Here is a 15,199-nt window from a genome sequence, read left to right as displayed (position 1 = left end):
CATTAATGCACTCCCGCATCCGACCGCGTACTCCCTTCAGCTATCAGTTTACCCCCAGCGCACTCTCAAGGTGTTTTACCTCTTGTCTCAACTTCTCACACTCCGCCCGCGCTATATCGAGGTCTTCTCGAAGCAGGTCTCTCTCGCCTTCTAACTCATGCATATTGCTGTTACTACAATCTTTCTCCCCTTTCTTCTGCTTCTCCAGCAGCTCTTTATATCTGCACAACAATTCTCGCAACTGCAACAACAGGTTACTCTTCTCGTTCTGCAACTCCGCCTTCTCTTTCATCAGCTTGTCAGGCGGAGGGCGGCGATCTTCATCCAAGACGGCTGCCAGCGTGTCTCGACTTTGTTCGAGCGCCTCACGGAGCTTCGCATCGAGGTTCTGAGACGCTAATTTCATCCACTCTTCTTGATACGCCTTCTTGAGTCTTTTGATATCGTGCTCCACCTTCGCTCGTGCATTGACTAGGTTGTGGAGCGCGCGCTCTCGTCCAAAGGGTAATCTGGTCCCGTCGAACTGCGCGGCGAGCGTCGCGTACTTGTCGTACTCTGCGTGAAGTTCGCGGTAGTTCTGTAAAAGTTCGGCGTGCGTCCAGGTAGCACTAGCTGCCTTGGGCGTGAAGCCGGAAGAAGGGTCCATCATTTGTAGACCTTGCGTTTGGTGCAGTGAGAGTACCGCAGAAGTGGATATAAGGGGAGTGTATCGTGATTGTTTGCGCGAAGCTTGCTCTGACAACATAGTCATGGATGGTCACACGTGGTCTTTTCTTCTAGCGAGTTCAAGTCAAGCTGAGCGTCAAAGGGAGATGTGAAAGACGGATGAGTCAAGAGCAATCTTACTAGAACCAGAGTGGATTCAAGATTCGAGTTGTGAATAAAATATCGCAGTCAGCGGTACCAAGAAGCTCAAATGAGCTCTTCAATACCGTTGCTGCCGATAATGTCAATGTTGCGAAAACACTAAACCTCAGAATGGTATACCAAAAACGCCACGCTCTTATCCTAAACGCCGAACCTCCGCATGCGTGCTATCACTCCGTGCTCTCCGCCCTCTTCTACCGTCTCGCGCGAACATTGAACGGACTCTCCTCCGCGGCCTTGAAAGAGTCAAACGCGAACAGGCTGACAAAGTACAACGCTGCAAACCTGACCAGCGTATCGCTCAGTCCGCCATTACCAGTCAGCATCCGCTGAAGACCGGCGAACGGGCTTTCGCCTACAGGCCGACTGGGTTCTGAAGCGGAGCCAAGTGTGCGGCCTTTGGTCGAGAAGACAGCGGAGGCTGCACCGGGGCCAGAAGTATCGTTTGCGGCTTTACGGACGGCGGCTGTGAGGGCTGCGGGGTTGGCGCCGCGGATGGTTTCGACGACGGAGGTGGATTTGATGACGAGGAAGGTCGGCATACTGAACAGTGTTCATGTTAGCTCATGAATCTACAGTTTCCTCCATCCTAGCATGCAGGTGTTTCTCTCGGGGTGTACGTACGCGCTGACGCCATACTTCTTTGCAACCTCCTGTTGGCTATCCACGTCCACCTTGACGAATTGCATCTTCCCTGGCTTGGTCTCTTTCTCTGCCAAGCCCTGGAAGACTGGCGCGATTGCCTTGCATGGTCCGCACCAATCCGCGTAGAAGTCGACGATGGTGTATTTGGATTGCGACAGAAGTTGAGAGAAGTGCGAAGCGGAGGTTACGGGTATGATTTTGCCGGGCATCGTGGCTATTTCCGAGTGTATGAGCTCTTAGAACGAGGTAGTTGCTGAGTGATTGGCGAAGGAGAATACGTAGGGCGGTTCGTGAAGTGGAGTTGCGTTGGTAGTGGGTGCGTTGCGGGGAGGACAGCTTGCGGCAAGGATGCGCCACTTTGAGCTCAGGTGGGTCGTGCGTCAGAGAACTAGCTGTGACGCGAAGTCAACGCGACCTACGACAGTGTCGACGATTTGGTCAAGATCAATCGCGCGGGTATTTTGATTCAGAAGAAGCTTGCTATAGATTCCTTCAGCTATGTATGTGCTCTTTGTACATGTTCAGTCAGCTGCCACCTCACTGTCATCTCCTTCACTTTCTCAGTCCTCGACACGCTCTCCTACTTGATCGCAGGTTCGCTCGGAATGCCATCGCGCTATGCAAGACCAGCAGTACCGGCGAACGGGGTGGATCGGCTTCTCGACTTCTTGGGGATGTATTCGGGCTCATCCTCGCTTCCATCCACCTCTCGGACAGGACGCTTCTTCGCTCGCGTTTTCTTGGCTTTGGGCTTGGGAACTGCTGCTGCATCTGTAGCTTTGACCGCGTCATCGACTCCTGCTTCTTCCAACTTGACACCGACGGTCGGTCCATACTCGGTCGACTCATGAGCATCTACTCCTCCTCCGACCTTGCTTGTGCTTGGTGCCTTTTCCATCTCGAGCGGCGGCGAGAGCGGATAGGCGACGTTCGGCTGTGGTTCCATCTCGCGTTCCGGATCTTCTGCCATGACTTTGGTCTCTGCGGCCTCTGCGGCGTCTTCTTCTGCCTCATCTTTGACCTTCTTCTTCTTCTGGGCCTTCTTTGGTTTCGCGCGCGACTCGATATCGGGCGCCGGTGGCTTGACGATCTTGCCAGTCTCGAGTGTCTTGGTCACGGCTTCCTCGAACTCTGTGGAAAGAGAGTCTCGGCCATCGAACATGTCTTCACTGGCTCGGCGAACCACTTCTTCCAAGTCGAACGCTGACATGCACTGCCAGTGCTTGTAGACCATGCTCTCATGCTCGCCATCGAACGGGACGGATAGGCCAAGCCTCAGCTCACCTTTGGTGATCTTCACGTTCTTAGAAAGGCAGTCGCTGCCACGGCAAGCGCATGCACGGCCGGCAACGTCGACCTTGTAGAAGCTGACATCAGTGTACTCTTTGGCGTATCGCTGAGCGTCCTTGGCCAGGTCTTCTCGGATGCCCTTGAAGTTCTTGTCGACTGGCTGACCCTCAAAAGCTAGGCGTACTTGCTCTTGGCTCTCTGGGCTGAGTCGGTCGTAGCCAGGTGCCTTTGTCGGGTCGTTGCCGGTAGTCTCCTTCAAGCCCGCGATCTGGTGCTTGGTCGCACAGCCCCTTGCTGTATCAGTACACACACAGTAGGCGCAGGAGGCTCCAGACGGAGGTAGACTCACCAGTGACGCCAGGCCATGTACCATCTAGCCTCTGGCTCAAACAGCGTGTGAGTACCGATACGTAGCTCTCCTTTCGCGATCTTGATCTGGCTGCGCTTGCAGGCGGCCTGACTACAAGTTGCGCGGCCAGTACTCGCCTGCTCTAAAAGCTGTTAGCCAAGAGTTTGTGAAGGAGATGCGGCGAAACATACCGAGACGCCATTTAGGGCCTTCGTCGTCCATGTTCGCGAATATCGAGAGTTTTGTGGGATTTCGGTAGGGGGTTCAGTGAATTGAGACGACAAGAGGTGAGATGTGAGTGCAGCTACCCGCGCTTCCTAGGTTGCGAGCAAGCACGTGGGGCTTGGCGGGGAAAGAGGAAGTCGCAGTGGTCGCGTCCAGTGATTTCGACGACTTCGTCCTCACCAGGTAGAGCTCTATTCCTTCTTTCTAATTTTCAATAGGGATTAAAGCTCTAAAAGGGACTCATGAGTGATGAGTGGCGCCGAAACAGTCCTGGTCTTGTTTGTTGCCGAGACAATGAGGAGACGAAACAGGAAAGAACGGGGTCACTGCGAAACTTATAACTCAACCATCGTCGACAGCTTGAACACCACAATCTGCTCGGAGTATCGCTCACTGATTGAGGCTATCACGGTTCATTTTTGGCCATTGCTCCCCTGCGTCCAATCAGCAGTTAGCAGGAAGTCAGTTGCGACTTGTTCGCAATGCTTAAATGCTATCTCTCGGCAAATTCGGTTCGTACGCGCAGGAGTCTGAGCTTGATGCAAGCTTGATGTCTTCCATCCTGAGGTTTATGAAGTTCGACTGAGGATTGCGGGGAACAGCGGGGAAGCCCGTCTTCACTAGTCCACCTCCGCTGACTCAGACACACCCCCTAGCTATCTCCACATCCCAACAGAACGCGTTAGTGACCAGATGCTTTTCCGAAAACCGTGACTCACTATTCCGCTGGTAGAACCATATAAGATACGGGATAAGCATACCAAGCAGTTCTTCGTTCCTTCCTCACCTAGGCAGCTCAACCCTCAACATCCAATACAAACATGACAGAACCTCCAGCAGACAAGAAACTTTACGTCAACGCTGAAGATGCACGATCTTTCGTAACCTCAATTCTGGTCGGTAATGGCGTCGCGCCTGAGAACGCGAGTATCGTTGCCAAATGCCTCATAGCAGCCGACCTTCGTGGCGTCGACACTCACGGCATGAACAGAATCCCGTCATACATGGAGCGCGTACGACAAGGCGTTTTGAACAGTGCGGCAACACCAACCATCACCCAAGTAACGCCAGTTGTTACCCAAGTCGACGCCAACAATGGCTTCGGCTTTCTTGCCGCAGACGCCGGCATGGCTGCTTGCATCGAATCTGCAAAGACGTATGGTATTGGGATGGCAAGCATCAAGCATTCGAATCACTTTGGTATGAGTGCTTGGGTCGTACAGAAGGCGCTGGATGCCGATATGATGAGTTTGGTGTTTACCAATTCGAGCCCTGCGCTACCGGCTTGGGGCGGCAAGAGTAAGCTGCTAGGTGTCTCGCCGATAGCATGTGGTGCTCCAGGAGAAGACCAACCGTTCGTTCTGGACATGGCGCCGTCGATTGCAGCAAGAGGAAAGATCTATAAGGCGAAGAGGAGGGGTGAGAAGATACCTCTGGATTGGGCGCTGGACAAAGACGGAAAGCCAACGGACGACCCAGAAGCGGCACTCGACGGCGGTGTCATGTTGCCTATGGGAGGGCCAAAAGGTTCGGGTCTGGCTGTCATGATGGACGTTTTCTCCGGTGTACTCTCCGGCTCAGCATTCGCAGGCGACGTTACAAATCCATACGACCCCTCCAGACCCTCAGACGTTGGTCACTTCCTCGTCGCAGTGAAGCCAGACCTCTTCATGAGCTTGGAGGACTTCAGGGAGAGGATGCAGATCTTGTATGATAGGGTCACGGGTGCTGAGAAGGCAGCGGGTGTGGAGAGGATCTACTTCCCAGGCGAGCTTGAGCAGTTGCAACAGCAGGAACGAGAGAAGACGGGCATTCCTTTGGTGCAGGCGGAAGTTGATGCGCTGAACGCGGAGGCGGAGAAAGTTGGTGCTAAGCCGTTAGTTATCAAGTAGGCGCGAAGACGATGTACAACACATGCTGTTGCACCATCTGTTGCACACCATCAAAGAATTAAGAATAAATGCAACACCTGGGGCAGGCCCAGGTGTCAGGCGTTGGTTTCATCAGCTAATCACCACGTACAAGAAAAGAGCTAAACAGGTCTGCAGCCTACACTAGAATGATGACATGTAAAATAGGCGACCCAACGTCAACGTAGGCTCTAGAGATCCAATTTTCCTTCGAAGGAGGTGCTATGAAACTCTACCCACGTCGTTGGCATGATCATTTCCTTGCATCATTCTCGCTCCTGATGTCACCCCAGTCGTCATGTCCGATGTCTCCATCTTCTTCGACTTACATCCACATACCGGCCAGGTGCCTCGTCCTAATTATCATGCGACTAGATCAACCTGTCATAATCATAATCGTGTATTATTTCGCCAAGCCCTTCTTCATTCTCGTCGTCTGGTTCGTCTGAGAATGCGCGTCCGTCCCAAGTCGCACTGTAATCAATGCTAAGAATACGGTTCTGCCGCCTAGTATTTGCGGGAACGGATACGTTTTCTTGCGGATCGCCGAGTCCGGCATCTGGGGATGAAGTAGAAGAAGAGGAGGTGTCGTGAGAGTCGTTGAGGTCTTCGTGGTCGTTGTCCTCTTCCTCATCATTATCCCCCAGGTTCGCATCGCCTTCGTACACTATGAATCTCTGCGGAAGGGTCATGTGTTCCAGAGATGGTCCTTCTGACGTGGCGGATTGAGCTGCTGTATCTCGGTGAGCTGAGGTCTCTTCCATCCCGTTCAGGGCATCGCCATCAGCTCGATTTTGCTGGGAAATCGGCTCAAGGCTTCGCTCTTCTTCAGCTTCAAAGTCGTCGCTGGTGGACACAAGCCACGTACTACCAGATTCTGAGGACGACACTGATGCCGGTTGAACTGGTCGTACCGGTCTACGCTGCTCGCTGAACTGAACACGGCATTCCGGGCAAAGGTTGCTATTAGAGGACGTTCCATTCAGCCATTCGTACATGCACTTGTAGTGGAACAGATGTCCGCACGAATTGAGCTTCATAGTCCCCCCATCGCTGGTACTGTGGGAATGATTTTCCATGCAGACTGTACAGTATTGGTCCTCGGGAACTGTTGTTATGGTAGCCGCAAGATCAATGAGATCGAGAGGAGGGCCGTAAGGTTCGACGTCGGCGGTATCATCGAAGGCGAGATCCAGGTTTTCGTCTTCATCATCGTCTGTATCGGCTACGTCGGAATCGTCGTACCCCTCATAAAAGCGATGACCCCGTGCTGTGGACGAAAATCGCGGTCCTCGGCTGCGCAGTATAGCTTCCACGTCTATTTGGTTGGAGAACTTTGATATATGGAAGTCGTTTGGAGGTGTATCGAAGTTATAGATGTCATCTGGCGCGATGTTCAGAACGCCGTCGATGTTTATCTCATACTCCTTACACCGCTTTTCGACGATAAGAGCCACGTTGGCACCCGGTATCCAGGGTCTAGGATCGGAGTATGGAAGCCGCATCTGTTGCACAGTCCAGAGAAACATGTAGATTTCCAGAACTAGTGGATCGGACGTGAAAGTACGACTCAGATCGTATGCCTTCTCCCATATAGCGTCCCAAAGCTCAATGAAGTGGATGTTCTTCAGGCCATTTCGAACATGATATGGCATCAGTGCTTGGGGATCTTGGCATTCCACAGAGTAGATGTACTTCGTCCGCGCTTCCTCTAGGCCCCTTGCATACCACTTGTAAGCCGGTTGCTGATGGCTCAAACGATCATCGTGCTGAAGTGAGTATCTGAAAAGGAGGGCAACGTTCAAAGTCTGCTGAATGACCATGTCCAATATACCCACGATACCGCTGGAGTGATCCGGTTCGCGAGTAAAGACCTCCATTACCGACCACAGTACGCCTCCAGGACCGAAGAGTTCGTGGGAATGAGCGAGATCAGAACTCGACTCCGCTAGACCATAGACCGGCGCGCAGGTTGCGACGGCTGCCAAATTTGCTGTCGCGGTATCTTTCTCCTTCGACCACAGGGGCTCTTCGGACAAACTGAGAGTGGCGCAGTCTACCAGCCACTTCACTCCTCTTTTGATTTTGGTGTACCCTCGCCCGAGATCTATCGCAATGTCGGATGGATTGCCACCGAAGATATCTTGTCGAACATGCGAGTCGACGTCGAACCAGATGTGGACTGGGTCTTGCTTGGCCATCATTTGCGCCACTTGCAGTGACTCCGGGTCGTCATACCAGGACGAATGAGGATCGCGAAATGCCCGTGACGCGCGATGCCAAAGATCATGGATGTGCTCCTGGTGGGCTGTTGGTGGCAGCCCATCCGGATACTTCTTGTGACAATCATAAACGCCCTGGAGAACCGCATGGAATAGCGCGAGAATTAGATTTGTGTGGGTATATGAGTGGCGAAATGGCCGAAGCGCTTGGTCGAGTGAGGTCAAGTTGACTGGTAGGTCCTTGGCTATCGTACGCGCATTCGAGGGCGTCATCTCTGGCACTGGGGGCGGCTGAGATCCGGTGTCGTCCATCGCGTGTGTGGGACAAACAGGAAAGAGTGACCGCGTTGTGAAATCGTTGGGCGATTACCTGGTGAGCCCGGATCCACTTTGCGGTTTTCCACGTGAGAGACGCGCTCACACTCGTTCAAGAAAAAAAGTGGGCCCCGCTTCTAACCTATTTGATTCTCCTGCCACTCTTCTAAGAACCCATCAACCATCCGTGCATATGTCGCTGCATCCTCCAAGCCCACCCATCCCTCTCCCTCAGCCTTGCCCTCTGCAAACGCAAAAAGACTGGTCATTACATCTCGTCCAATAACGGGTACATCCTTCTGCATATCGCTCCAATCCCAGACTACATTCTCCACCTCTTGAGTATCGAAATGGTGCACCTGTACCACGACCGGCTCATCTCCTTCACTCATTTGGAAAGTCATACGCGTGGCAGATGTAATAAGAATCTCGCCATATTCGCAGTTGATAGTCCATGTCAGAGCTGGCGTCCCGGGGAATGGCTGACCGCGTCGGAACAGGAAGGAGAGAGTTGCATTTGGGGCCGTGAGAAGAGAGTGCGCTATTGTGCCATGGACGGCTAGGAAGTCGGGTACGTCGGTGGTTACTTGTTCAACCGTTTGCTTGGTTTGAGGGTCTTGGATGCGGATGTTGGGGCGCTGGATCTGTGATTTCGAATAAACGGACTGTGCGTCAAGTCGGCCTACAACTGAGAGTACGATGTCAAGCACTGCTAAGAGTTAGTAACGACTGGTAATGTGGAAAGTAATGCTCGCCATGACCAACACCTATCACGATAGCATTTCCGCCGATATCCTTTTGAGAGAAATACTTCAGACCAGTAGGCATCGTCTCCCTGTCATTTGTGCCCCCGAAAGCGCGCACGTCTGAGCTGAGCACTTTACCAAGTCTAACGTTTCCACTATCCAATATGTCTCTTAGCTTCGCAGCTGGTGGTGTCCATCGTCTCTGTAAGCCCACAGCAACTCTTGATCCACTCTTCTTGGCCGCTTCGACGATCTCGTCGATTTGCTTCCTGTTGCTGGCGATTGGCCATTCGACATAGACGTCCTTGCCTGCCTTGATGCTGGGAAGGATTGTCTCGTAGTGCTTGTCAACCCGGGTGTTGCATATGACGAGGTCCATGTCAAGGTCAGCTGCGAGATCTTCTGGCGACCCATATGCCTTGGTGTGCTCCGGAAGTCCGTACTTCTGGATGGCGGACTCTGCAGCCTGAACGCTGCTGTTAGCCAGCGCGGCGATGGTGATCTTTGAGCGTCCAGTCTCGGTAAGCAATGCTGGGAGATGGGCTGCCGAGGCCCACGATGAGTTTCCCGAGGAAGACAGCCCGATGAGCGCAGCACGAACTGGGCGGATTGCTGATGTCATTTTTTCGAGATTTGAACCAAGGATAAAAGTTTTGGGACTATCAAATAAGTTGTCTTGGAGTTCGTTGTCGTCAGGTCCTTCGGGTATTTCTACATGTCATGAGGTGCTGTTGGACTCGCGTTTCGCTTTGTAATGCAGCGCATTTATAATCTTGCATGCAGGAAGCGCGAGTAGTAGGAAAGAACGCCTGACGTCTGAAATGTCAGTGGGTGCGTTTGAAAGACATGCAGCAACAAATAAGCCGTGCATGCCATCATTTAGCAAGCAGACGCAGGCACTGCACCCGTATCAGGCCTCCAATGTCGCATCTCAGTTATCCGTCATCGGACGCGCATCGCTACAGACTTAGGACGAAGACCGCAATTGTGGAAAGAATAGTTCGCAAGCAAACGCGACGTGGGAAGGAGAGAATCGAACGCGATGAACTCATAGCTAGACGCGTTCTAGGACCGGACGCGTCTTGGAAAGGGGGGTATCGCTTAAAGAGGACTAGTCCACAGGCTAGCGTCGAGCTTTCCCGCGGAGGCGCCCAGCGTCAGCAACCACCCATCCTGCCCCAGGTATATGCTCATGTCTGTAATCTACCCATCCCTCGGTATGACAAAGAATCATTTGAGATCCATCCGGTAATGGTGTATCTCGGTCCTTGCCTGGACGTCATCGCTTTTGTGAGGTCTGATGTGCCCCACTGGGGTCGTGGCAAGGAGCCAGGCGTACGCCTGTCACTATCGAGAGACGGAAATCGATCAGCAGCGAACGGATCCTGTCAGCCTGCTATTTCATGGTACGAGTGATGTTGTGAGTGAGTTGATCTCGGAAGCTAGAGCCCATACCTAGATTCCTTCACATGCAGCAGCATGATGCTTTAGTTGGCGTATACAGAGAAGCAGTGGCGGGCAGTCTCCCAGACGAGGTGTGGTTGCCTGTACCCCAACGAAAATTCCTGTTGTAGCAACTGCATCACTTTTGTGAGGTGCAAGGCCACCCGTTTGCCCACGGGTGCTCTTTCCACCGCTGCTATCCCACGTTGTCTCGGCAAACAAACGAGCTTCACCACCTCGCCCAACTCCCACACACAACCATACAGGAATACCACCGCCTCAAAGCCACCCTCGGTAACGACGCACGCAGGATGGCGGAACGAAACACCTCACCACCGATTACTGTTGCGTCACTGCGCGCAATCCGAGAAAAGAAGCGACAGCTGGTAGCTCAGCCACCTCCGAGTTCTTTCGAGCTTACACATCGACTTCGTGACGCCCAACCACCGATAAAGCAAGCGATTGAAGAAACCTCAGGTCCCTCCAAATACACCCGTCATAAAGTGGCAACGGACGCAGTCATTAAGCAAGAAGATGTTGAGCCCGCAAAGCCCTACGAACATACGCATAGCGTGCTTGAGAGACGCCTGACCGAAAAGCAAGACGAGGACAACATCAAGGCCACGAAAGATCTAGAGGATTTCCAACGCTCTACTTTCACCGAATACTGGTATGTTTTCGGAGACCTTCCGGAGGTTGAGGACATTCGAATGATCATCACAGCCTTGTACCGCATCAACGAGCCGACCGGCTTGTCGAAGAAGTGGGCAAGGGACTTCCGTCATAAAAAGCGACTTGGCCTGTTTCTCCTAGAAGATGTAGTAGCTCAAGGACTGCAGAATGAGGGACTAGTAACCACGGCGACTCCCTTAGAGCATGCTCGCTCGATGCTCCTTCGCCCAGATCTCATAACGATGGCGAGTGTGCAAGAGTTGGGTCAACAAATCAAGCAAACCAACAAGGCGCAGAGGAAGGTCTCGAAGCTTCTGCGAGCTAGGGAGAGGCGACAAGCAGCTTCACATTTGGATGACTGGCTCGAAGGCGGGGTGCAGGAGGATGTTCGTGTGATGCATACTCAAGCACATCAGTCCGACGCAGGACACACACTGGAGAACGAGCCAGCTCATGACGCTCTAGGATCTGCTTCGCGTGGCGTTGTTCTCGGGAAACGCTCGGCACCAACGCCTTTACACCCAGACGATCGAAGCTATGCCGGGGGCTTGTCGTCTTTCGTACAACCTGAGCTTGACAATGTTATTGCTGGAGATGCAGATCCGTCCCTGGTGGCCATGTGGCAGGTTATACCCGACCTCCAGAAAGATGCTATGCAGGACATCAAGACTCAGCTCATCGTTCCAACGGTCGTCGAATACTTGGATATCGTCAAGCGGCGCAAATTGGGCACTCTTGCGGCTGGAAATGGTACGGGTGCGGATTACGGACTACTGCAGTCCCAACCAGCCGTCGCTGCTCAGACACTCGCAAAGCACAGCGCCTCATCTTCGTCTCCCTTGAACTTTCGTATCGAAGGATTCCTGATGGGCATCAGGAACGGTACCATGACTGACGAGAAGGTGCCGAGCAATTTCTCGATCAAGGCCCAGACGGATAACGGCGACACCATCATCCACGCATCTGTGCGTGCCGACGCCTATATGACCATCTTCAAGGCCCTCAGTGTCCTGGATTTACTTGATCGTGACATGGACAAGGTGGAACACAGCAAGGCAAATGGTATAAAAGGCAGATGGACGTGCTTGTTCAAGAAAGCACTGAACGAGATGTGCAAGTGGCCGACTGAAGGCGAAGCGGGACAGTACGCATGCGACTACTGTATGAGACGTCGCCGCCCTTGCATCATTGCAATCAAGGGCGTCTTCTCAGTTGCCCCATTAGCTCCTAGCCTGAGGATGGGTCGAGGACTGGGTGACAGGGAATACTGCGTGTTGCCCGGAGGGGCTGTCAACGCAAAGCGAAAGTTCTTCTCGTAGAGCTTTCCACATCGAAGCAAACTCGCGGGGAATGCATAGTCTGCTGAGGAGACGTGAGCTGGACATCGAGCAGCAGTTGTGTATGTTATCTGTGTACCAAGTATCTAGGTATGGATAGTTCAGCAGACATAACAAAATACACAGTGTTAGATACCAGTGCGTGTCCTTGTCAAGGCATTTGAAAATTGGTCTGGGTGCAGAGTGATGCGTAATGATTGCCAAGGATGCCGATCCGAGAGTACTTGTCAAGAAAGTCGATTCGGTCGACATTGGGATGATGCACGGCGAGGTACAGCGGCCGACGGACGAATACATGGGATATGGGGCCACGGGAGGTTTGCGCTAGTACTAATGTGTACTAGAGCAAGCCCCGCTCCTGAACCAACTGGACGGGACCGAGGCACAGCTGCGTGCCTGTGAAACCACGCCGTCAAGACGCCCTGGACCTTATAGCCCGCCATTGGCGTCTCCCTAGCTCTCGAATCAACCTCGACGCCCCAGGCCTATCCAAGACTTCCTCCATTGAACCTCCAGGACGACCATCGCAGCTCAAAATGGCGGAAATAGCACCCTTCGAGCACACGCCCATGGACGACATCGCGCCGACATGCGCCAAAGTCCGCGCCAGCTTCCTCTCGCACAAGACCAAGCCGCTCGAGTACCGCATCCAGCAGCTGCGCAAGCTCTACTGGGGCTTCAAGGACAATGAGGAGCTCATCAAGGAGGCGTGCAAGCGCGACCTGGGCAAGCCGTCGTTCGAGACGTACCTGACGGAGATCTCGTGGTGCATGAACGACTGCATCTGGATGGCCAACAACGTCCCGCGCTTTGCCAAGGACGAGAAGGCGACAGACATTCCCTGGACCAACATGCCGCTACGCCCGCGCATCAAGAAGGACCCATTGGGCACTGCGCTGATCATTGGGTATGTCGCGTGTGCACGTTGAGAGACACCTGCTGATAAGACCAGAGCCTACAACTTCCCCATCCAACTCACCCTCGGTCCTCTCATCGGTGCCATCGCCGCAGGATGCACTGCCGTCGTCAAGCCCTCCGAATCCGCCCCCAATGCCGCCGTCGCCATCGAGAAGATCATGCGCGACTCCCTCGACCCCGAATGCTACACGTGCATTCAAGGTGCCATCCCCGAGACAACCGCCCTACTTGACCAGAAGTGGGACAAGATCTTCTATACCGGTGGAGAGATGGTTGCCAAGATCATCGCGAAGAAAGCAGCCGAGACCCTCACACCCTTGACACTGGAGCTGGGAGGCAGGAACCCCGCTATCGTTACAAAGCATGCAGACATGAAGCTTGCTGCAAGGAGACTATTATGGGCAAAGACACTGAACGCTGGTCAGGTCTGCCTCAGTCACAACTGTACATTCATTGATCGTGAGATGGTACCTGCATTCATCGAGGAGATGAAGAAGCAGCTCAAAGAGTTCTACCCAGACGGTGCTCAAAAGTCACCCGACTACGGTCGCATAGTCAACGAGCGCCAATTCCAGCGTATGAAGAAGATGATTGACGACAGCAACGGCAAGATTGTCCTCGGCGGCACGATGGACGAATCCGACCTCTTCATCGAGCCCACCGTCGTTCAGATCAGCGACATGAACGACAGCATGGTCACCAGCGAATCTTTCGGCCCCCTCCTCCCCATCCTCCCCGTCGCCAACCTCGACGAAGCCATCAAGATCGCAAACGAGCTCCACGACACACCACTCGGCACCTACGCCTTTGGCAACAAGGCCGAGCTGGAACAGATCATGAAACAAACACGCAGTGGCGGTGCCTCCCTCAACGACGGCTTCTTCCACGGCTCCATTCCTACCATGCCCTTTGGCGGCGTCGGAACAAGCGGCCAGGGCGCATACAGGGGCAAAGCCAGTTTCGACACCTTCACACACCGCAGGAGTGTTACTACAACACCAGCGTGGATTGAGGGTCTCATGGACGTCAGATACCCCCCATACACAGCTGCCAAGCAGAAGAAGTTCATCGGCATGAACGACATCAAGCCCAACTTCGATCGCGAGGGCAGGGCTTTTGGATGGGGTTCATGGTTCATGGGATTGTTGGGCGTAAAGAGTTTGGCGGCTATTGTTGGTAAGTGATCTATGAGTGTGGTGGCAAGCGTGTTCGTCAAGCTAACAAGTACAGCGGCGGTTGCTATCAAGCTGTATCTGCAGCGGAGGTCGAAGCTGTAGGGGATGAGTAATATGAGGAAGGAGAACGGAGGTCAGTGTGTGACATCAGGCAGTATACCTTTGCGATATCCATACATTCTTCATCACCTTTGGAAGACATATTACATTTCGGCACATGCAACCATCTACATGCTAAACTGTTTCCGCGTTCTCGTCAAACCAACGAAATACTGTCGCACTACCAGAACTGTCTCTGAGCGTCTAGAAACCACTAAACACCATCTAAGACATTTCTCTCCGCATTGTCTCCAGATCACTAGACCTTCCCAGACACCACCAGTCCAACCAGCAAACCATGAGTCTCACATCCACCAACAAACTTATCAAGCCGTCCATCATATATCACGCAGGTCTACACACATGACTATCCATCACAGCCAGAACAACACTGATCACAGATCCTCCATGCAGCAACCACCCACCATGACACCCTTCTTCCTCAACACCAAAGACACCCGCTCCACGCGCCGCTCCCTGTCCACCCACGAGAACATCTCCACCACGTCTTCCTACGCAACAAAACCATACCTCACACGCCTCATCGAGCCCTCACGTCACACGTCCTACAAGTCTGAAACCCGTAGTCTTAGCCTCCCTGAATGGTTCACAGCCCGTTCTGCCCGCCATGCATACACAGCTAGCCATAGTGAAGCGGAAGTAGCGCACAGGAGTCTTGCTTACGAGATCGAGCGGAGTAAAGTGTATGGGTATAGTGACTACCACGCTACATACCAACCAACCTCCTACGAGGACCTGCACGCCCGCCGTGCAAAGACACGTGAGGCGGAGTATGCGGCGTTCTTGAGAGAGAAGAGGAAGGAGAAGGAAGAGAAGGTACGTGTACAGCGGAGAGGAGATGAATTGCTGTATGTGCGAGATAAGGGGAGGGTGGGTGAGAGTGGGGGGTGGAGGCGGACGGAGAGGGAGGTTGAGTGGGTTAGGGGGCGGTGGGCGTGAGATCGAAGTTGTGGTTGTTGTAGTCT

At 53.3% G+C, this 15,199-nt stretch overlaps 8 protein-coding genes across 8 annotated transcripts; 3 read left to right on the top strand and 5 right to left on the bottom strand.

Annotated features, from left to right (window-relative positions):
* Positions 1-43: 43 nt before the first annotated feature.
* Positions 44-646, bottom strand: J4E83_003656 (uncharacterized protein; the record flags this gene model as incomplete). Its single annotated transcript, XM_049330590.1, has 1 exon — positions 44-646. The coding sequence occupies one exon, from the start codon at positions 644-646 to the stop codon at positions 44-46; it is 603 nt and encodes a 200-aa protein (XP_049190007.1).
* Positions 647-1,061: 415 nt separating this feature from the next.
* On the bottom strand, positions 1,062-1,721 carry J4E83_003655 (uncharacterized protein; the record flags this gene model as incomplete). The annotated part of the gene is made up of 2 exons (XM_049330589.1): positions 1,062-1,410; positions 1,492-1,721. The coding sequence occupies 2 exons, from the start codon at positions 1,719-1,721 to the stop codon at positions 1,062-1,064; spliced, it is 579 nt and encodes a 192-aa protein (XP_049190006.1).
* A 407-nt stretch (positions 1,722-2,128) lies between these two features.
* J4E83_003654 (uncharacterized protein) lies at positions 2,129-3,373 on the bottom strand (the record flags this gene model as incomplete). The annotated part of the gene is made up of 3 exons (XM_049330588.1): positions 2,129-3,092; positions 3,152-3,293; positions 3,343-3,373. The coding sequence occupies 3 exons, from the start codon at positions 3,371-3,373 to the stop codon at positions 2,129-2,131; spliced, it is 1,137 nt and encodes a 378-aa protein (XP_049190005.1).
* An 824-nt stretch (positions 3,374-4,197) lies between these two features.
* On the top strand, positions 4,198-5,268 carry J4E83_003653 (uncharacterized protein; the record flags this gene model as incomplete). Its single annotated transcript, XM_049330587.1, has 1 exon — positions 4,198-5,268. The coding sequence occupies one exon, from the start codon at positions 4,198-4,200 to the stop codon at positions 5,266-5,268; it is 1,071 nt and encodes a 356-aa protein (XP_049190004.1).
* Positions 5,269-5,657: 389 nt separating this feature from the next.
* Positions 5,658-7,820, bottom strand: J4E83_003652 (uncharacterized protein; the record flags this gene model as incomplete). The annotated part of the gene is made up of 1 exon (XM_049330586.1): positions 5,658-7,820. One exon carries the CDS (start codon positions 7,818-7,820, stop codon positions 5,658-5,660), a length of 2,163 nt encoding a protein of 720 aa, XP_049190003.1.
* A 140-nt stretch (positions 7,821-7,960) lies between these two features.
* On the bottom strand, positions 7,961-9,191 carry J4E83_003651 (uncharacterized protein; the record flags this gene model as incomplete). Its single annotated transcript, XM_049330585.1, has 2 exons — positions 7,961-8,532; positions 8,591-9,191. The coding sequence occupies 2 exons, from the start codon at positions 9,189-9,191 to the stop codon at positions 7,961-7,963; spliced, it is 1,173 nt and encodes a 390-aa protein (XP_049190002.1).
* A 1,132-nt stretch (positions 9,192-10,323) lies between these two features.
* On the top strand, positions 10,324-12,003 carry J4E83_003650 (uncharacterized protein; the record flags this gene model as incomplete). Its single annotated transcript, XM_049330584.1, has 1 exon — positions 10,324-12,003. One exon carries the CDS (start codon positions 10,324-10,326, stop codon positions 12,001-12,003), a length of 1,680 nt encoding a protein of 559 aa, XP_049190001.1.
* A 554-nt stretch (positions 12,004-12,557) lies between these two features.
* Positions 12,558-14,216, top strand: J4E83_003649 (uncharacterized protein; the record flags this gene model as incomplete). Its single annotated transcript, XM_049330583.1, has 3 exons — positions 12,558-12,928; positions 12,974-14,115; positions 14,170-14,216. 3 exons carry the CDS (start codon positions 12,558-12,560, stop codon positions 14,214-14,216), a joined length of 1,560 nt encoding a protein of 519 aa, XP_049190000.1.
* Between the last annotated feature and the right edge of the window lie 983 nt (positions 14,217-15,199).

This window comes from Alternaria metachromatica, assembly GCF_023757995.1.
Source record: "Alternaria metachromatica strain BMP 0045 chromosome Unknown scaffold_6, whole genome shotgun sequence".
Lineage (NCBI taxonomy): Eukaryota > Fungi > Ascomycota > Dothideomycetes > Pleosporales > Pleosporaceae > Alternaria > Alternaria metachromatica.
This window is presented reverse-complemented; position numbering and strand designations above follow the sequence as displayed.